At 38.6% G+C, this 23,643-nt stretch overlaps 1 protein-coding gene across 9 annotated transcripts in view; it reads left to right on the top strand.

Moving 5' to 3' along the window:
• The window catches only part of PRDM16 (PR/SET domain 16), an 868,945-nt gene that overhangs the window by 781,346 nt on the left and 63,956 nt on the right, over positions 1-23,643 (top strand). For 2 of the 9 annotated variants that reach the window (XM_077250430.1, XM_077250429.1), the window contains exon 1: positions 20,828-21,067. The exons of the other annotated variants lie outside the window; for them this stretch is intronic. In XM_077250430.1, coding sequence (XP_077106545.1) covers positions 20,963-21,067 — 105 coding nt within the window. In that variant the 5' untranslated portion in view covers positions 20,828-20,962. Of the gene's footprint in view, positions 1-20,827; positions 21,068-23,643 lie in introns of those variants that run through there. 9 annotated transcript variants of the gene reach the window in all.

Below are 23,643 nucleotides of genomic sequence, written 5' to 3'. Positions count from 1 at the left end.
GCACACTGACCCAATCACACACATAATTACCAGCCGCAGCACACGGTTGGCATGTTGCCCCTGGTCACATACAACATAATCATGAAACCTTTACAAAATAAAAAAAATCCTCAATCAGTGAGCGGCTCGCTGAGTTTAGTTTATATCTGATAATAAAAAGAATAAAAAATAGACCTTTATTCTAGATGTGTATCAATGAGTTGTCATTGATGGACACATGCAGGTGCAGACTCGAAAAAATGTTAGGAACAGTCGGGAATTCATTTTTTAACATTTTTTTCCTAACGAAGTTTGTTACAATAAATGACAGTATTGGGGGCGTTTAGTTATTTAGTTCTGTTAGGCTTAGGAATTATCTTGTTCTTTTTAAATACCAAAATTAACCATGTATACTGTATATGGGGTAATACAGGTCATATGATATGCTTCTCGACATCTACCCCAACCCCTTAAAGGGAATATGTCAGCAGGTTTTTGGTATGTAATCTGAGGGCAGCATGAGGTAGAGGCTGAGACACTGATTTCAGCGATGTGTCAGTTATTAGGCTGCATGCTGTTGTTTCAATACAATGAGTGCTTTATCAGCAGGAGATTATCACTGCCAGACTAGCTCCCAAGTGTCTCCTGGTCAATCTCCGCCTTCAGCACTGATTAGCAGCTTACTGTCAATATACAATGTACACATAAAGCTGTGATGTGGGCGGAGTTAGCTTTCTCAGCTCTGCTACATCTAAAAACTCTTATTGTATCATGACTGCTGCAATCAGTAAACTAAGTGATCCATCGCTGGAATCAGGGTCTCTTTTCCTACATTATGCTGCTATCAGATAATGTAGCAAAAACCTGATGACAGATTCCCTTTAATTTTTTAACTGTAGCCAGCACTGGTGTAAGGAACCAAATACTGTGGGTGACAAAAGAGAGACCAGATTTCTCTACTACTGTAGAGGTGGCAAGAAATGGAGCACATGGAAATAATGCCCTGTGAGGATTAGGGGCAGCATAAGGGCTACAGTGCACCCTTCTTCTGAATATTACCAATACATAAGGGCAGATGCTCAACTTTTACAGACTCCTTAATTGTACATATGCCAGTTCGATAGGAAATATGGACAGGAGTGATGCCTAAAATTTCGAAATCAGCATGCTCCGCTTCTGTGGGAGCTATAAAGGCAGTCAGCATTGCTAGAAAGGACAATGATGGTGTCACTGGCGCAGCCTAGGGGGCGCTATCAGGGGGCACGGGAATGAACACAGGGAGTGGAGGAACAAGGCACACAGTGCGCAAGGACCTGAGACTAAGCAGTGAGCACATGACCTGAAAGTAAGCAGTCAGGTGATAACAGGGGGCAGAGTCCCCGAGCCTGCGGCCAGGGAAGGCACTGGGAACGCGGAGTACAGGGCACAGAACGTAAACGTAGTCAAAGGAGAGCCGGGGGTCAAAAGCCAGACGAGAGCGTAGTACCTAGGGATAAGACAGAGAGTAAACCGAGACGAGCCAAGGGATCAGATAAGCAGGAAGGACAGGGCAGTACAATGCGGGATACAGAGGCAAAAGTCAGGGGACAAACCGGGTCATACACAGCAAAAGCTCACAAGCACAGAGGCACAACAATTACGGATGAGTAACCTCGGTCAGCAACCACAAACCGAGTATACAGAAGTATCACCGACACCAAAGCCAGGAACTACCAACATTAAATAGCCGCCCCCGAACCAAAGAGAGGCGGACTAGAATTAACCCTGACCTGACCAGGATTGAGGCGGAACCATCCTGTCAGAGTCATGGCAGAAAGAGATATAACCTGTCGCTAGGGCCGGATAAAAAAGAGAGTACCAGCCCTCCTCTACTAAAAAGGAAGCATTGAACTTCACCAGTTACAGTAGCCAAAGGAGAGCTGCAGGTGTTTGTTAGTAATTTTGCAATGGCTGCCATGTCAACACGTCCATCGCGGCCCTGGACCACCCATTTTGGCAGAGTTGGGCAAAGCTGGAGCGAAAACGCCTAAAGTTGCAACATGCTCCCAGCTCTTTGTTGCCGTGCAAGGAGGACAACGCAGTGATGGTGTCTTCTCTTTTCGAATCAAAACACAGACAGTGATTCAAGTCAGCCTTAGTGAGCGAAAACAGCACTGTGATGTGAGCAACTGCAACATGGCGGGTGGCAGCTCCTAGGAAGTAAATGTTGCCGATCAGGTCAAGAGAGGAACTTGGTTGGAAAGGCAGGTGCTTCAAGGTTTAGTATAGCTAGTACTGTAGAACTGTAATGAAGCAGAGCTGAATTTATCACATTTGATGGTCATTCTATTTGTTATTCTTTTTACTCACAAGTACAATACTTACCTTTTTTTTGTAAACAATAATCAAATGAAAATGCTAAGAGGGACCCCCACTAGATTTTTTACCTAGGGGCCTCCATCAACCTTAATCCAGGTCTGCCTCAAGGACTTATTAGCTGTCTTGTGATACAAATACTTTTCCACCGTGACACCGCAAAAATTCTAGAGACGGAGAGTTTTTCCTTCTCTGTCCTGTTATACAAACAAGGAGTCTGTACCAAAGAATCTGCTGTGGTGAGGATCACTTGGCCCAGACACCCTACTCCTAATTGCAAATCTGAAAAAAAAGCATTGACCACAATCACAGATCCTGGTTTCTGGCTGAATGGAGATTGATGTCGGGCCCCCTCCACCTCCAGTAGGAACAGAAGACAGTTGTAGTACAGGGCTGACAGTGATGGATAGATAGTAGTTTGTCCGGGCCGTGAAATAAGTTTCCCTTTGTCTGGGAACAGCAGTGGAGGTTCTTATTAGCCAAATAGATGGGGCCAATTGAAGAAATGCATTTTGCATAAAATAACTAACTTGATATTTAAGAAAATATAGCTCTAGTATTTAGTAGAAAATTACATAATGTCTGTACTGGTGCCAAATGAGAAACAAAGAGTCTAACAGTGAATTAGAGGGTCCCTCAGAGACGTACTTCACACTTTGGGAAATCTGTATTTTACGATCTACAGTAGGTTCATGCTTTATTTGAGCATAAATCAGCTAACCGTCACTGTACAAAGAAAGCACATTCAGATATGTAAGATCATTTCATGAAATATTTCCCCAAGTGATGTGCGGAAATTACCGTAGCGTTCATTCGCAACCACTGCTGGTCATGAAATTGCTGCAGATCATTGCCTACAAGGAAGGGGAGGGTTGATTGTGCGCTTCACTTCCTGGCCACATCATTGTGTTCTCCTGGTAATTCAGACTGGCATTAGCAGGTGACCTTGACATATTAACTAGGGCTACTAATAACTTTCTTTGCATGCCAAGGTTCGATTTTTCACGATGGTGTAACCCTAGCCTAATCCTGAGAAAATGCCAACTGAATCACTGAAGTAGAAAAGTCTCTTTCCCTTTTTTTAGTTTTAAAAATACCTCTTTAAGGTATTTTAAGGTATCTTACTGGCTCCAGCACGTCCCCTCATCAAGAACGGCATGAACACTGCCATTCTTGATGAGCAGGCATGCTGGATTTAGCCGCTCCCATTTCATTAAGAAGAGCACACCTCCTAATGAATCAGGGACGTCTGAAAAGTGGCAAGCACCTCCGTTTGCCTCACCACAAATCTTGCTCCAGTTGGAGTAAGATTTCTGGGGTAAGGAACCGCACAGCTCGCCATGAATAAGGCAAGCTGTGGTTTCACGCCTTCATCATGGCCCCAGTCCACCCATTTTGGAAGAGTTGGTCAAACCTGGAGTGAAAACGCCAAAAGTCACAACATTTTTGCACAACTCCTCGTTGTCCAAAACTGTTGTGACTTTTCAAAGCCATTTACCCCAAAATTCTAGAATAATTTGGAACAGAAACTCTCCAGTAAAATGACTTGATTTTTGAACTTCTTATGGTTTTTGCAGAGTTTTTGTTCCAAAAATGCCAAAAAAAACCTCAGTATGAACATATCCTAATACAGACAAGATGGCGTCCAGGGTAATGCACTGACCTGCTGGCTGGGTTCTCCAGACACCCTTACAAATAAATAAAATCAATTCTGACCCTTCTCTGTTAACTTCTTAAAGAACAGTATTTTATAGGCCTCCAGGTCAGAGCAATTTTTCCCTCACAACGAATGAGCTATAACTTTTTTATTTTTCAGAATTTTTTCAATATTTTTTTAGGAGTCCAGAATCTATCATCCATCATTGTTTTTGCTTCTTTTTTTTATTCCATGTATATAAAAAAGCACAAAACACATTTTTGGGATGTCATTTAGAACCATGGCTTTTTTTTCCCATTATTAACCATCTTTCCATTGATGTAGCCATATGGAGGCAAGATGAGTTTTTTTTGGGGGGTGGATCAATTTTTATCATGTATAATGCAGTTTATATATCTGTCATCAGGAGTGTAACTACTATGGGTGCAGGGGTTGCAGTCGTTCCTGGGCCTTGGAGTCTGAAAGGCCCCAAAATGTCCCTTTGGCCCATGTGAGAATATCAGTACTATTAAAGATCTGTGACAGTTGTGGGCCCTGTTGGAAATATTGCACTGGGGCCCCCGCCCTGTAAGTTATGCCATTGTCTGTCATATGGTATTTTGGCAATTGGAAAAAAAAATATAGAATTTTTTTAAACTTATTTTATCAATGGAACACATTTTGGGGGGGAATTGATGAGGGGGCTTTTGTATATTGTTGAACTTATACACTTACAAAAAAGCACTATATCATATATACAGGGGTTTAGTGGATATTCAGCTCCAACAGCCTACAAAGAATGAATAGCCACATAGAAAATAACTAAAAATTCAGTTTTATTAATGTATGACCTATTTAATAAAATGGCATTAAAATATGTAGGAAGCGTCACACAAAAGAAAATTAATGTAAAACATATCAAATATGGGTGTAATTTGTGTAGTCAGTGTTATGCTCACTTGTCAAACTCTGGCTCTCAAGGTGATTATGTTTGAATGCGACATCGGGGCTATGTTGGGCCATGATAATATATATACGACTATGTGGGGACAATTTTACTGAATGGACTACTATTCTGTATGGAGGATTATGTAGTTCACATTATTCTTTATGTACTTCCATGTGAGGCTATTATACTGTATGGATAATTATGTGGGGCCCATTATTCTTTATGGAGGACTATGTGGGGCCATTATACCGTATGGTAGGTTATGTGGGGCCCATTATTCTCTATGGAGGACTATGTGGGGCCATTATACTGTATGGAGCACTATGTTCGGCCATGATAATGTATGGATGACTTTGTGAGGACCATTATTCTGTATGGAGGACTATGTGGGGCCCATTATCCTGTATGGAGCATTATGTGGGGCCCTTTATTCCTTATGGAGGACTATGCGGGGCCCATTATTCTGTATGGAGGATTATACGAGGCCCATTAGTCTGTATTGAAGACTATGCAGTGCCCATTATACTGTATGGAGGACTATATGGGGCCCATTATACTGTATCAAGGTCTGTGTGGGGATCACAGTTGGGACATCATACTGTGATGGGTCACCATACTTTGCTGGGGAGATACAGCAGGGTCATCATAACATGCGTGTGGAGGGTACTGTGGAGAAATTCACTGTGAGGGTATCATACTGTGTTTGGGGGGCACTTTCTTTGGCATCATACTTTATCTGTATTGTTCACGGTTTTTTATCTTTTATTATTACACATTTAAATTGGGCCATATGCTTTACACTGCTCTTATATAACATATTATATTATTCCAGTATAACCCATTTGTGATTATGTGGTAATTTGATTCTAAGATCTATTACGGTAGCTTAAATGTACTTTGTTCTTGGGACAACCGATTTAGGTTTGTTTCCATATGAAAAGTTTCATCATTGTATTTGATGATAAGAAAAAACGTCCTCAATTGTGGACATTTTTTAATAAATATCAAGGTTGGCCCGCAACCTTGTCCAAGTTTTTAATTTTGACCCTCTGTGTATTTGAGTTTCACATCCATGCCCTATAGTAAGTGAATGGCTGTGCATTAAACCCATAGCATTGAATAAAATAGAATATAGTAATGAGCAAGTAAAAATATATACATCCACTAACTGAATGCATACAATATAACATGGATAAATAGAATAAAAATAGTTTCATACAAGTGTCAAATGTAAATATAACACATATAAGAAGAAACTGACAAAAAAGTAGAAACCCCAGGACTCCAACGTACGTTTCGCCTTGGCTTTCTCAAGTTCTCCCCAAGTTTCACCTTGGCTTTCTCAAATTGAACTTAATTTCACTGCCATGGAAACCCATCAGTACTGGTATTGACCATAGCAGTTATGAAGTCAAATAATGGGATTAGAGGTAACACCACACCCATTAATTTAAGAAGGTAGTTGGCTGTTGGCTACAGCGGGCAATTGCTGGAGAGACATCATTGGCATTTGGATGTGTCATTGCTTTCTCCTGTAGTAAGAACAACATAGCTTTAAGGTAATGGAACATCCCCAATAAGACATTTATTTTTTTATTTTTTTAATGCCCCTCTAATACTGGAATCCATATGCATTTATTTTTGATCCAAGGATAAGTACGCCCTATAAATCCTATATCGCACATGAGCACCAAATTTCAATGCATAAAAAAGGAAACAAATTCTATATCGTAAAGTAAATGCTCAACAGATATTACTTTGAGCTCTACAACCAGACATAACGGAACTTAGTATATCCTGTTTATATTTGGATCTTATAGTCTCAGTTGATCCAAATTGGCCAATTTGTACCGGTACAAAAATAATCTCCTTATTTGATTGCCGCATGGTTGCATCCTTCTGATTTTCCACATTCTTCTCCATAGCTGCCGGTGATGACAACACCTAGGCAATCAAGGATATCTGCTTCTATTCACCACTAGTGACTAAGGGCCATAATCAGAATAAAATACATACCTAAGAAAAGCAGTCGTTAGAACACTGAAGCCAAGAAGAAAAAAAAGACTATATGACAGATATGTCACTGAGCTGCCCAGGATGTTCTCCACATGAATTGAAGCCATGGAAGCTCTGAGGTCATCCCAGCTGGTTAAACAAAAGAGGTCCCTGTGTGTAATGAGAGGCAGACAATAGTGATTGATAACCACAAGCTTCGGACACATGAAAGGAACGATCCACAGAAAGAACTTCAAGGTCACGAGATGCACTTTATCCCCCAGGCAGCTGATTATGACAATCTGCGGCCTAATATGAATAGGGATAATGTAAATTGCTTTTATTTGCAATTATCACCAGGGTGGTAAAAAGCATTTCCTCTTATTTTTAACACAAGATTGAAAGGTCATCCACACTCAATTATGTATCATTGAAAGGTGTCTTGGGTATCAGGATATTATCCTGGAGCGGCAGCAAGACTTTGGGAAAAAGACAAAATTATCTTCAAACCTTGTCAGAATGGAAACAGATGCTAGCAGAGAGCAACCAAAATACGATGAATATTGGGATCAAAGATATACAAGACTGATTCATTTATATATGAGAAATGTATAATTCAAATTATCTCACCTCCGTGTGTTTAGTTTTTTCCCTTCTAAAAAACAGTTACCATAGTTTGCACTTTTCTCAATGAGCATGGTCTACATAAAGCCCCCATATACTGTATGTTAGATAGCTGTCTGACAAGCAATCATCCAGCCAAAAGTGATCTCTTTGGTCTTTCCCATATGTGAGACCTGATGCCAGACTTCGGTGGCAGTGGTTTAAATTTCCAATGAACAAAAGGATCAGCCATTGAAATTCTGGATCCTTCTCTCTCCTGCTATCATCTGTCGGGGAGAGTTGGAAGGCACCCATACACATTTAATGGCTGTTGACTGAATGTTTGTCCAACAACTGTCTTTCCCTAATCTCCCATATGAGAGAGCCTCTGACAGACTCTGGTGGCAGCATCTTTTATCTCTCCACCGAACAAAAGGATCAGCCATTGAAATTGCGATGGCCGGATCGTTCTCTCCCTTGATATCATCTGTCGGGGAGAGCTGAGAAGAACCCATATACATTAGATGGCTGCTGGCTGAACTATTGTTTGTCCGAGGTCAACTGTTGGACTCCAGTGGCAGCAGCTTATATCTCTTGTAGGGAAACAAAAGGTAAAGTACTGGATGGCCTATATGTGTTACCAAAGTGGCTGGCCTCCGTTATATACAGTAAGTCCCAGAAGAAATTACACCAGTAACAACAAGTTACTGAGATGATTTTAGTGGACTGCATTTTGGGTCCGGAATTAAGGAGCGACCAAAAGAGCCTGGGTTGGAAAGGTCACGCCCATACACTCCCATTCAAGCCCAAGGCTTCCTCATCTAATAACATGCAGCTGGGCTAACTTATCAGTGTCTGTGTTGTTTGGAAAGGAAAAGATCGTTAATGGTGGACAGTCTCTGCCAGAGCCTGAGCGAGGGATTGAGAACTGAATCAGGCTGTTTTGAAATATTTTGCCTACCTAGTGAAAGGACTGTTTTGTTATTTGTTTGTGCTGGAAAATGGCTGTTGTTTCTTTTCATTTGAGAGCTGTAGAAGTTTAAAAAGTATAATAAATCTTACACTGTTTGACACAAGAACCCAGTGCCTGTGTGTGCCCCAACAACTGCCAGAGATCTTAAATTCATACACTCTCAACCAAAGGATTGGCCATTGAAATTGCAATGCCCAGATCCTTCACTCCCCAACATCATTTGAAGGAGAGAGTGGGGAGGACTCCATATACATTTAAATGGTCAACTGATCCTGCCAAAATTGTTTGGCCGACTTTTTTATTGAATGTGTATGAGAGTCTTAAGTCTTCTTACACCAACTGGACTTCCAATAGGAGAACCAATATCCTCTAAGATCTGTAGCCTATAATTAAATGTACATGGCCATTCGGGAAGGTATAGTGTTTAATATATGGAGAATAAAATAACTGTAGTATTGTCTTGTCTGCTGGTCGAGTCATGCGGGGATTTGTACTGTTTTATGTAGAGGGTATATTAGAATTGTATTATGGTCATGTCCACTCATCAGGGTCATATTTGGGAAGTGTAGTCTTCTCAAAGATATGTCCAGTGGTTGGGCCATGTTGTGTGTAGTGTTCATTGTATAGAGTGTAGTGGAATTGTATTATAACGGTGTTGGCCTGTCAGATCATGTTGTCCAAAAAAAGGATCTCCCATGACACAACGCTGACAGTTGAAATTTTTTTTTCACTTTCATATAGTTAGCATCTATCGTGCCTTAATCATCTCATTATTTCTGTCACTATGCACTTGGATCGAGTTTATACACTTCAGTCTGTTTACTGACAGAGTTACCTGTGGGTTTGTGGTGAGCTGGCTGTGTCATAACCCTGTGAATACATCACACAAGCCCCTGTGGTTTTGACAGCTACTACCCCAGGAGCTTGGAGCCACTTACTTGTCTGTTTCCACCATAGTGTAGGAGAAAAAAATATGTGTGATACTCAAAGGGCAAACTCGTATTCTCATTTCCAATCACATAAACTAATTAGTTATTAATGTGTGGTTAAAAATTGCCTTGTTTGCAAAAAGCTGCTTCTAGAGCTACACTGGAGAACGATATGACAACTTCTGGATATATTTTAGGTTTTCCTTAAAACATAAGGATTACCAGATGGGAAGCGTTTCTACAGGATATTTCTGTGTGAGTCTTCTGGCATCCAAAAGGTTTTTTCAAGGTTGACCTTATGTTGGATGCTGCCAATGCTATCAATGGCACCCTGGGACCTGGGGGAGGGGGCAAAAGGTCCCTATGGCCTTTGCGAGATGACCAATACTATTGTTTTACCACAATAAAAAAATCCATCCTGTCTAAAAGATCTTGGAAAAACAATACATTTCACAAATAGAATTCAATTAAAAAAATGCACACTTTTTCTATATCAGGCTTAGCTATATACCTGATCACTGGTCTTCTGATTTGCTTCTAACTGCATAGATCACCCACCATCAGCTTCTCCTGCAGTGGCTGCACATGGGTACATGATATCTGTAGTATTCATACAGCAAGTACATGCCCCTGACATTCGCTCAGATAGGCAGCGGAGCTCTTATAAGCCGGCTTTAAGTTGCAGAGCAGTTTTTTAAAGTATAGAGTTTAACAGTATTATCATCTTGTTCAGTTGTCGGGTCACGTTGAGAGATAATACTCTACGCAGAATGTATATTAGAGTTGGGTTGTGGTCATATCCATCATGTATGGAGATGTAGTGCTCTATGTAAATGTACAACAGAGTCGCACTTTGGACATATCCAGTGGTCGGATCTTGTAGGGAGGTGTAATACTCTATGTAGAGTGTAAAATAGAGTTGAATTATGGTCATGTCCATCACGTATGGATTTGTTGTATTCTATGTAGAATGTACAAGAGAGTTGAGTTTTGATAATGTCCAGTGGCTCAGTCATGTAAGGAGTTGTAATTAGTCAGCATGATCGCCACTGCTCGATACGCGATCGAGCATCAGGGTGCTCGGGTACATTCATTACTTGATCGAGTATCATGGGTGATCGAGCATCAAGCTCAAGTCCACGGCCCGCATGCTTTGCAGCTTTTAGATAGCCAATAAACATGCTGTAATTGCCCACCATAAAAGGTAATGCTGTAGCCATGTTGCGTTATTGGGTCTTATAGGAGACCCAGTGACAAGATGCTCAGCAATCTCTCCTCTGGAAGCAGTTCAGGGAGAATTGATCTAAGAGGGAGAGCTTAGATTAATGTCTTCTACGCTTAAGTATTATAAAGTTGCACCCTTTAGTGCCTTTCATGTGGCACTAAAGGGTGTTTTTAACCTTTTTCAAACATATTAAATAAATAATTAATTTTAAATAATTATCTGGGTCCCCCCTATTTTTTTGTAACCAGCCAAGGTAAAGCAGACAGCTGGGGGCTGATATTGTCAGGCTTGGAAGAACCATTGACATAGGCCCCTTCCGAGCCTAAATATTCCAGCCCACAGTCAGCCCAGAATTGGCACATCACATTAGATGCGCTAATTCTGGCACTTTGACTAGCTCTTCCTGATTGTACTTGTGCATAGGCAATCACGCTAATATTTTGGGGGGTTAATGTCATCTGTGTAGTGTCAGCTGATATGAAGCCCAGTGGTTAGTATCAGACACTGCCATTACTAACCCAGTAGTTTAAAAGGGAAAAAAAATACAGAGAGAGATATTTTATTTTTTAAAAAAAATGCCCTGGTTCACCAATTTATTAGTAAAAAGAAAAAAAAAACATGCTTGTCCAAAATAGTTTAAGGATTCCGACGTAGACTACAAATGGCAACCTAAAAGACATAAAAAGAGAGAATTAAAAAGAATTAAATAAAGACAAGAGACAGTCCCTTGTTCACCAATTTATTAACCCCGCAGCTCCAACGTAGTCCGTGGCGTTCCGACAACGTCCACCGATTCTGTAGCACTACTTATGGAGTCTATGGGACCCCATGTAATTTTTTTAAATTATTTATCTAGTTACCGTAGTTCCCAGCAGGCACCTGGGAGTCAAAGGTGCGCCCAGTTATCTCCTCCATGCTGTTCCAATTCCATTTCAGCACTGTTTCCATCCATTTCAGTGATTTTCATGCATCCTCAGCCTTCCTGTTAGGGTCTTCTAGAAAAATGCTCAAGTTACTCCTTGACTACCATTATACTCATTGCTCGAGTTGAGCTGAGCGTCCGACCTGCTTGAATCGAGTACCAAGAACTCGAGCATTTTAGTGCTCACTAATCACTAGTAAGGAAATGTAGTGCTCTATGTAAATGTACAATAGAGTTTGAACCATGTTGAGTGGCCGGATCATGTTGACGGGTGGAGAGTTGTTACAATCCTTCAAGGAGTCCTCAAATCATCTTGTGTCTCCCTGCTCTTACAGTAAAGAATCTCTTTTATAGATAAAGTAGGTGACCTCTTGCTATATTTTTAGTCTCCAACTGAGACAATTTAAAGTAGATGAAACTTTACAAGACATGTCAGGAAGTCATGCACAAGAGGAAGGTTCCCACAGTTCAAGGTACATACATTGTATGACCTCAGTTTTACCAAAACAGCACCCACTCGCCCTTGCAACCACTTGTCGGTATCCCATACTTTCACTTTTACTATATGATCTTCACACTGTGCCCAGATGTAATCTTGAGCCGTATGTGTGATGTTTTAGGTGTTTTTGGTTTGTTTTCACTTGCTGCGTGAAAAGATTTTTCTCTTCAGCATATAAGTTGTCTCTTAATGTGACTTATCTAATATAAAGTCATTGCTTTATTAACAGAAGGCCAAATATTTGTGCAAAGTACTATTTATTACTACCAATCAGATATCGCTCTTAGAGACATATAGAGGTACATTATTTGTAATCTTAAATTAAGCTCATTGATATAATGAGCACAATTAGCTAACCTGACCATGGCTTATATTAAAGGGAAGCTAGCATCGGAAAATGAAAATTACCTATTGTTTAAATCAGGTTTTTGTGTCACTTGTATTTTTTTTAAATGGCAATGTTTTTCATTTCACTGTCTCTATTAAAAACAAAATTAGTACTTTTGCACTTTTCATACTGGCCTCAACAACTTTTTTAGACTCGCACTTCCTGTTATTTTAGGAAAAGTTTTCAGCAAACTCCTTATCATCAGAGGCAGGATTACAATGACAGGTAACACCTCTATATACTGATAGCACAAAATCCACCAATCACAACAGGTAATGTCACAGATGACCTCCCCCACTTCAGTACAAATAATAGGGTCTGTCACTGTGGCTAATGTACGTGTGCACTTCCTGAAACAACAGGAAGTTAGAGTCTCAAAAATCCCCAGTGGCCAGTGTGAAAATTGCAAGATCTTTTATTTTTAATACAAATTGTGATATGGAAAAAACAATATTGCCAAAAAATACAAAGTACATTGAACACAAACACCTGATTTAAACAATAGGTAGTAATGTTCAGATGATTAGTGTCCTTTAACGAATGTCAGACTCCATTTTCTTCATGTCCAGCTCATTTCAAGCTTCTTCACTGATTAGTATAGAGCAGTGATATTTGTTTGTGACTCCAGTGTTTAAATTGGGCAAAAAGACAATTTGAAACAATTTTATCCTAAAATGCAAAAGGTGATAACTAAGATTTCATTATTAAAGGTACAAAATAAGCAGTGGGTTTTTTTTTTTTTGGGGGGGGGGGTGTTTGGTAAGGAGGTTATGGGGTTTTAAGACATCTTGCACTGAGGTCCAAGAACTTCCTGTTACTCCTATGTGCCCAATTATTACTTTATTTTAAATTCCTTTTTACATTTTGCACATGTATAATTTTGCCATGGCAATGTAGTATAAAATATAAAATGCATCTATTACATTTCTGCACCCCCACCAATAATTTGCTGTCATGACAAACATTTGATACCAGGGGTTTTACTCACTTTATGGAAAGAGGAAATTTCACTTTTCCAATGAGCAGACAAGACAGGAAGAGGACTAGAACTCTAGCGCCACCTATAGGAAGTAGCAATCCTAAGGCCGGCCTCACACTCAGCGTATGTAAATACGGTCCTTTTTTTTACGGCCGTAATATGCAGAAAAGTCCCCAAAATAGTGATCCGTATGTCATCCGTAGGCAGGGTGTGTCAGCGTATTTTGCGCATGGCATCCTCTGTATGTAATCCGTATGGCATCCGTACTGCAATATTTTCTCGCAGGCTTGCAAAACCGACATCTAATGGATTTATGTGCTCAAATGTTCGTTAAAACATATATACAGTGTATATATATATATATATATATATATATATATATATATATATATATATATATATATATATATGTCATTGAGACACATATATATATTCTGCATTTATATTTAATTCAGCGCGATATATGTGAAAAGCCGGTAATTCAATTGCCGGCTTTTTATTTCTCCTTCCCAAACCCGACATGATATGAGACATGATTACATACAGTAAACCATCTCATATCCCTTTTTTTTTTGCATATTCCACACTACTAATGTTAGTAGTGTGTATGTGCAAAATTTGGGCGCTGTAGCTTGTAAAATAAAGGGTTAAATCGCTGAAAAAATTGGCGTGGGCTCCCGCGCAATTTTCTCCGCCAGAGTGGTAAAGCCAGTGACTGAGGGCAGATATTAATAGCCAGGAGAGGGTCCATAGTTATTGGTCCCCCTGGCTACAAACATCTGCCCCCAGCCACCCCAGAAAAGGCACATCTGGAAGATGCGCCTATTCTGGCACTTGGCCACTCTCTTCCCACTCCCATGTAGCGGTGGGATATGGGGTAATGAAGGGTTAATGTCACCTTGCTATTGTAAGGTGACATTAAGCCAGATTAATAATGGAGAGGCGTCAATTATGACACCTATTCATTATTACATTATTAATCCAATAGTACTAAATGGTTAATAAAACACACACACATGATCACAAAATATTTTAATAAAATAAAGACACACGTTGTTGTAATATTTTATTAGACTCTTAATCCATCTGAAGACCATCGTCCTGAAACAAAGTTAAAAAAACAAACAACAATATTCCATACCTTCCGTCGTTATGTCCCACGATGTAAATCCATCTGAAGGGGTTAAATCATTTTACAGGCAGGAGCTGTGCTAAAGCACTCGCTCGTGCCTGTAAACCCCGGGTACTGAAAGGAAAGCTGGGTGATCTGTAGTTACCTTGAGTTGCGGTGATGCGCCCCCTGCTGGATGTCCTCATATGAACTCGAGCGTGGGAACTTTTCCAAGGCTCCAGTTCATGAGGACATCCAGCAGAGGGCGCATCACCGCAACTCAAGGTAACTACAGATCACCCAGCTTTCCTTTCAGTACCCGGGGTTTACAGGCATGAGCGAGTGCATTAGCACAGCTCCTGGCTGTAAAATGATTTAACCCCTTCCGATGGATTTACTTCGTGGGACGTGACAGATCATCGGAAGGTATGTATATTGTTGGTTTATTATTTTTCAGAGCGAGGGTCTTCAGGTGGATTGAGAGAGCAATAAAATATTAAAACAACCTGTTTATTTCATTAAAATACTTTTTAATAATGTGTGTTTTTTTAACCCTTTCATACAATTGGATTAATAATGGATAGGTGTCATAATTGATGCCTCTCCATTATTAATCTGGCTTAATGTCACCTTACAATAGCAAGGTGACAATAACCCTTCATTACCCCATATCCCACCGCTACACGGGAGTGGGAAGAGAGTGGCCAAGTGCCAGAATAGGCGCATCTTCCAGCTGTGCCTTTTCTGGGGTGGCTGGGGGCAGATGTTTGTAGCCAGGGGGGGGGGGCAATAACCATGGACCCTCTCCTGGCTATTAATATCTGCCCTCCGTCACTGGCTTTACCACTCTGGCGGAGAAAATTTGCGCGGGAGCCCACCCCAATTTTTTCCGCCATGTAACCCTTTATTTTACAAGCTACAGCGCCCAAATTTTGCATATACACACTACTAACATTAGTAGTGTGGAATATGCAAAAAATAAGGGATATGAAATAGTTTACTGTATGTAAACCATGTCTCATATCATGTCGGGTTTGTGAAGGAGAAATGAAAAGCCGGCAATTGAATTACCGGCTTTTCACTAACACCGCTGCGTATTTCTCGCAAGTCACACTGCTGGTCCGTGTGGAATCCGTATTTTTCTCGCCCCCATAGACTTTCATTGGCGATTTTTTTGCGCAATACGGTGACAAACGCAGCATGCTGCGATTTGCTACGGCCGTACAAGACCGTATATTACGGATGCGTAATATACGGCAGATAGAAGCTGGGCCATAGAGATTCATTGGGCCGTGTGTAATGCGTATTTTACGGACGTAGTTTATGCGCTCATGTCCGTAAAACTCGCTAGTGTGAGGCCGGCCTAAAGGTCAATATCGACTTTCCAACGAGCCTTGTCACATAACTTGGGATCAAAGCCAAAACCAAAATCTCAATTTGCATACACTGTGTTTTGGTGGCTCGTTGGAGGGTCGATATTGCCTTTTAGGATTGAAACTTCCTATAGGTGGCTCCAGAGTTCTAGTTCTCTTCCTCTCTCAAGAGAAAGTTTGCATATTTCCCAGAGGAGCATTGCTTAAATGTCTCCTCACCTCGGCATGTCAGGCTTGACATGTCATTCTCCATAAAGAGAAACGTTACCCCTTTGATCCCAGTCAGACGCCTCTCACCCAGCCAAACAACATCTTAAACTTTGCACTAATGAGGGGCAGTGCCCCGAAACACAGTACCTGCAAATCTAGATTTTGCTTTTGGCTTTTAACCCCTAAGTCATGTGACAAGGCTTTTTGGAGAGTTGATATTGACTTTTAGGATTACTACTTCCTAAAGATGGCACTAGAGTTCTAGTCCTTTCTGAAGAGACAATTTGCAGACAAGACAGCAAATTGGTGTGCTGTTGGAAATGCCTCCAAGGGAGTTCTGGAAGCGCGTAATTAGGGTGGAGATACTAGGTGGAAGGTGCTCCTGTGGTAGCGAAAGTGACAGATCAGAATACTAGAAATAATTTATTTAAAAACAAAACATGCATCGGCTGTATCCAGCCTTCCTTAGGTACCAATTGAGGACACCTGGGGAAGGCTGGATATAGCCGAACCGCGTTGTTTTTAAATCTATTTTTTTTTTTATATTATTTTTATTTGTCATATTCACTTGCATGGGAGCACCTTTCACTTGGTATTTATACACTAGAAATTGTTTTAGCAACCTATACAAAAGGACAATTAATTGTTGGCCTAGACAAAAAAAATTACAATTTCTAATTGAATATTTTGTTAAAGGGAACCTGTCTTTTTATACATGATGCGAAACACGTCAGCATGAATCAGAGCCTGGATGCACGAATGCTGCCAGGTATGTTTTTCTCTGAAATATTTGTATTTCAGAGAAAACATAGTTTAAACATCGAGCCAGGGACCATAGCTGGAGATGAGGTTAGTCCGACTTCACCACCAGGTGGCTCCTTCCCTCGCCACTCTAGTTGATTAACAGGTCTATCCCATGAGGGTACATAGGGACAAACCTGTCAATCACCTGGAGAGGGGAGAAGTAGGCCCGGGGTGACACCGGACTAGTTGCGTCTCTCTCCCTATCTTTTAAAGTATGTTTTTTCTGAAACTCTAGAATGTTTCATAGGAAACTGTACCTGGTGGCAATCGTTCATGCAGGCTCTGATTCATGCTGCCCTGAGTTTGGCCAGTATGAATCAGATGACAGGTTCCTTTTAACTCCACCTATTTATTTGCTTTTTTTAACATTTAGACAATGGCTCAGTTTAATGCCGGTCTTACTCCATACATCTATAACCTTCAGATAGCAAGAGGAACATCCCAGGTAAAATCACACGTTTATGATCTAGATTCATGCTGCCACAAAATAGTTAATATGGAAGTCACAGGAACCAAAGTGACATCATGGAGCAGTAAATATAAAAGTTGATAATGCGAGCGCCAAGATCATAATCATATTTACAATCGCTCCTGTGAAGTCATTTCTCCACAATGGCTCGTTTGGCCAAGCAGACAATACAAATAACCTACACTTGTATTGCTAGAAAAACACAATGCAAGTGATTGTTAAACCGTCAAGCACCAGCTTTCTCCACCGGCCCTGAAGAAAATATACATTCTTGTTCCTAGTGATTAAGACAAAGGAAAGTACATCAGGACCCTGGGAGCAGCCTCCACCTCTTCCTCTCTCTGTTCAGAGCTAGGATGGAGGAACGGGCCAGTCTTGTGCCCAGATGTCTGGACCTGTCGCAACGTGGGCTGACAGGAAGTGAGGCTTTTGTTAAGAGCAATTCAATATCCATGGTCAGCTTGTGGGGCGAATTCTATCTGGACGCCTGCAGAATTTAAAAAAAAAAAAGACACGGACATGGGCTCCTAATTTATTTATTTATTTTAATAATTAACATTTAAAATATTCAATTGGAAAAAAAATATCATAAATGAAAATGTAAGAGTATAAATCATTTATAACATAATGATATAAATAATCCCACTAAATAACACAAAGGTATTTCAATCAGAACCTAGGATGGCTTTCTAGGTAAAACAAAAAACAATTCAACAACTTCAGTTCTGATTCCTCTCACCTACTTCTTCCATGGTTATTTCACTTTTTTATTACAAAGGTTTTCCTGTAATAATTGATAATGATCGTGATAATAAAGTAACACCTCCTTCAGAACAAATATGTGATAGTAACAAAAAAAAAATTAAAATTGAATAAATTGTCCATTGTGTCATGTTTTCAGGACTCTGTTATCTGTGATTCCCCCGGAATAACGAAAAATATGGTGTGTAATTGTTGTTTGTCTATGGTTTTATTTATTTTTGTTTTAGGCAAACAAAGCTACTTTATTTGATTCTGTATAGTGTTTGCATGCACACCTAGAGGGTGCTATACTTATTATTATGCATTTCTATAGAAGTGTTTTAGCAGAGTTCTATTTATTTACTTTTACAACAAATAATATTGACACCGCATCATTGCTAAAACAAAGTAGATGATGAGATTTTATTTTTTCTTTGCCATAAGGTGCAACATGCTCAGTGCTCCCCTCCCACTCCAATTTTTTTTTTTTTTTTTTACCATCACAGTGTCTAAGCGTGGGGCTTCTACGCAGAGGTGATTTTATTGTTTCACGCAAGAAGTCATAATCTACATGAGTGGAACACAGCTAGGCATTAGCCTTTCTGTACTGGGTTACAAAAAAAAACTGATTCTGCTGCAAAGTGCTTGAGCAAACATATGGGACATTTTCAGAACTAAATAATCAATTAACGTTTAGAGCCCTTTGCGTTGTTTGTACAGATGACAGGTGAAACGGGAAATCCTTAGATAACAGGAGACCCTTTCCAATCTCTTTATCATCACACTGAATTGAATGAAGTTATATTACGCCAATAAAATAATGCGCTTTACTTCCTTTACTCATAGAAACCATGAAATGATATTAACCAAACCTATCTTTTCAATATTTATTCTGTTGTGTTTTCTTATGTACAAACCATTTAGGCTTTCATGGGACTAAATGAAAGGTACAAATGATTAGATTTTACTGGGGGGGCAATCAGAAGAGAGCTATAGTGTGTGTATGTGTATATATATATAATATATATATATATATATATATATATAGATACTAGATAGATAGATAGATAGATGATAATAGATAGATAATAGATAGGAGATGGATAAATAATAGATAGATAGATAATAGAGAGATACGTATATATATATATATATATATATATATATATATATATATATATTTATACGTATATATCTACAGCTATACATATATAGATATATATATATATATTTATACACTTTATATAGCATGAATAGCTGTAGCTGTAAGTTTAGAAGCCAAAAGTAAGTAATCATAAACTCCAAAACTTAATTAAAAAAAAAAAAAAAAAGATAATACTAATTAGTCTATAATAATTAGTCTATGTGCACGCGTTAAGTATTTGGTGTAGAAGTTTCTGCACCATATCTGCATCTCTTGGCAGGAAAAAAGCAGCGTATAATCCGTGAGTTTTTACCGCATTTTTGTACTTATTATTTACATGCGTTTTTTTATGTAGGTTTTTTTTCCCACTCAAAACGCTGAAAGAATTGACATACTGCAAATGTAAATCTGCAGGCCAAAAATCAGCAACGTGTGCACGAGACTATAGCAATCTCATTCACTTTGCCAGAACTAGGAAACCCTTCAGGTTGTGTGACAAAACTGCGTGGAAAAAAAAACGCAACAAAAACGCGACAATTCCGCTACATGTGCATAATGCCTTACAGAGGAGTATATATATATATATATATATATATATATATATATATATATATATATAGTCACGTTTTATAGAATATTGCATATATATATAATATATATATAGTCACGTTTTATAGAATATTGCATATATATATATATATATATATATATATATATATATATATATATATATACTAATTTTTTTCTCTAAAATTAAGAATAAGCACGTTATGTCATATGCACATTTTACATAAAAGATCAGATTGCATTAAAACCCTTTAAAAACTAGCATTATTGTGAATTTAACAATGTCAGAATTGTGTAATATTCCTTATTTATAGATGCAGCTCAAGTATAAATCACTTTATATATGATGTCTATAAAAAAAGATAGCACAGTGTACAATATATTTGAAATATAGATTTTCCTGATATTTTTCTATGCAATTATGAGAAGCAAAAAAATAATGGACAATATAATATATTTTTAGTTACCCTCTGATAAGTCATTTATTGCATTGACACCATCTGAATGCAAGCATCTTTAAATCCTACAAACCATATATCTATTTATGTTTAATATTATACAACTTTTATTAATGTATGGGGTTTCATTTTTTATTTATTTTTATATAATTTTTAGAATGTGCTTTTATAAATCCATTAGATCAAATTTCTGAATATTAAAAAAAAAAAAATGTGATCAACTTTATGTGCGGGCTTAGGTGCTGACGCCACGGTGCAGTTTCTTGTCACGTTTGCAGAAGACTGCAAAAATGTATCAACAGTTTGAAAACTTGGATTGTGTTTGAAAGGAAGGGAAAAAAAAAAACCCTCTTTCCTCTGTTGATTTTCAGCTTGTTGTAGCCTCTGATACAGACATAGTGTAGGCAGGGTCTCTGGAGAGATGAGATTAGGGGGAGTGTCTGAGCCTTGGATCTCAGACCATTGAGAGAGTAGGATAATCTGCAATGAAACCCCACCTCGGAGAGATAAAGTGATGATGCAAAAGGGTAGGATAGTTCAGGGACTATCTTCAGGCCTGGCATCCACACACACACACATACACACATACACACACACATACATTTACAGACACACACACACTGCGCCTTGTGTGTGTCACTAAGGCATGAAGGATGGTGTTTGCAACGAACTCAACAGACTCTGCAATAATAGCTGACTGGAAAGCCCTTGACACTAGTCAGGTCTCTGAACTGGTGCACCTTACACAAAGGAAAAAGGTTAGATATGTATTTTATGTTTGTTCTGTCACTTTTCAACATTTTATTGCCTTTTCTGTCTTCTCTTATTTTCCCGGCTTGAACTTGAGAAAAGTTGACTTTCCAAACAGTTTCCACGTTGCTTTTCCTCAGTCCACCTTTTCAGTCTAATATAATTATTTTTGAATATTTTTTTATTTTTTTTATTATTAATTTTGGTCTTTATTTTCTTGTCCGCGAGTTATTTTTGTCTATGTCACAAGATTTGTTAAAAAAAAACAAAAAAAAAACAAAACAAAGTTGCGTTGAATAGCTATGGTTAAAAATGAGCGTGCTAGAAAGTGGAAGCCTCTGCCCGTGTATAGCCTTTTAGCGTGGATCTAGGGAGAATGCGTGAGTAGAGAGTGCCCCCTAGTGGACACCGCCATCTAGCCCATGTCATACACTCCATAAATAACATGCTTGTGAAATATAGTGTAATAATCCCTTTCTTTAATACGAAAAAAAAAAGAGAGAAACTTAACACTGAACTTTATTTAGCTTGGAAATATATTCGTATATTTTTTTTTATAGATTGGCCCATATTTTTTGCAGTTTTTTTTGTTGCAGGCGTATATTAAATAAGCATTTTGTGTTATATGATCAATTTCTATTTATAAAGCATGCTCTTAAAGTCAATGGCACACTATTACCGGTGCAGTTACCGTGCTTAATAAATCGTTACGTTATTCCTTTGCGGAATATTTTTCTTGTTTTGTTTTTTTTGCTTTTTTTAAGAAACGTTTGCAAAATGTTATGCAAAGGGTTAATCGAATGAAATAGAAAATTTCTCTCCTCTTTCTATTTAATTTAGATTTCTGCACACTTGATCAGAGTAAACCGTATAGGCAATTAATCTGGTAGCAAAAGTTGCATAGTGACCGCATCGTCATATTATTTTACATAGTTATAGGTCATGAAAATATATATTAAAAATAGATAAAAATAACTAGGGTTTGCTATTTGTTAATATATATATGGTGGATTATAAACATATTTTGCACATTTTTTTTCTATGATATCTTATATACACATTAATCATATCCCACCACTGAAGAAAGGGAAGAGTCAAATGATTTGACCCCCATCCGAATAGGTCATATATGCTTTTTGTGGCTCCTTATGACTCGAAAATCTATAAATGTAGCAAGCCCGGTTTGCTAATGACAACTTACATTAATAGAACGCACGAGAATCGCTGCAAAGTGCTGAATGTTTCCACGGAAGCATTTAGGCTGCAGTCAGAATCGTCTTATTATTTTACAAAAAACATCCCGTCATTAGTTATTTGTTAGTGTTGACTTCCATTTCCTATGAATATCTGAATCTAAAAAAAAAGGCACAAGAAGAAGATAAAAAAATAGAATATGAGCTTAGATTGTTATATAGAACACAAAGCTGGTAGATTATTGCTCGAAACATATAAAACAATCAGTCTATGATGTTCCTTTTACAAAAACGTTGGGTTTGGGGGGAAAAAAGCAAATCCTATGCCTAATTCAAGTCAGTTGTAGACAGTTTTTTGATTGTTTTTCTTTTAAGTTAAAGAATATGATAATATCAGCTAATAAGGAAACGTGTTGGGAAAAAACCTCATCTTTTGGGTGGTTGTGCGTCAATAAAGCCCCTTCCGATAGTTGTCATTCTGTGCGAATGAGATCGAAGGGTCTGCAGAGTGGACGTAAAATGTCTCCCATTTAGTATACATTTGGATTAGCTGTTGCTTTACATGCGATATTTTATCATTTGTTAGTTTTTTGTCACATTTGATCATCTACCCGATAATATGCCTAAGTGACCATACAATGTATTTCAGTGTTTGTAAATATACCGTAAGTTCTGTATGAAGGAACATCCGGAAATGATTCTTAAATGTTTTCTTTTTGTAGTGAAACGTCTATTCTTGGCTTAATAGAGTAAACTGCTATTCTGAGTAAAAATTTATCAGACTGAAGTAGCCCCTTGAGTCTGGCTAAAATCCCCCTGGGGGGACACATTACACAGCTTGAGAAACCCCAGACTTACACATGATCCCCCCTCCATAAACTATTAATGCACCATTCTATATTAGCCAAAACTCCCAAGATTTACACACACAAAAACAAACAGCTAAAGCTTTTAAAAAGAAATCTCTTCCAATTTTTTATTAAACTTTGTCCTTTTTTTTTTTTTATTTGTGACATAGAATCAGCTTGTTATTTTTACAAACTCCTACGTTCTCCATATAACGTTTTCTAAGCACGTGTTTTGAGTGTGGTCAAGTCCAACAAATGGATACTATATTTTTCAGATGTTGAACATTATGGCTGGAACCCAAGGGGTCGTATGAACTATCGATTCGATACAATGTTTCCTTTTAAAGGAGGGGGGGTGAATATTTATTTTACATTGTTGGCTGTAAAATGTGAGAACTTTTTTTCTCCCTTGCTATTATTGAGTTTACACTTGCTACTTTCTATTCGTCGCCTGTATAAAAAGGGTTAACAACGTGCCCCCAGCCATTCATTTTCGAGGTGCAGTAGATTGGACGCAGTGCACATGGTTTGCAGCGCAGTCTG

The sequence above is a fragment of the Ranitomeya variabilis genome, chromosome 4, assembly GCF_051348905.1.
Source record: "Ranitomeya variabilis isolate aRanVar5 chromosome 4, aRanVar5.hap1, whole genome shotgun sequence".
NCBI lineage: Eukaryota > Metazoa > Chordata > Amphibia > Anura > Dendrobatidae > Ranitomeya > Ranitomeya variabilis.
This window is presented reverse-complemented; position numbering and strand designations above follow the sequence as displayed.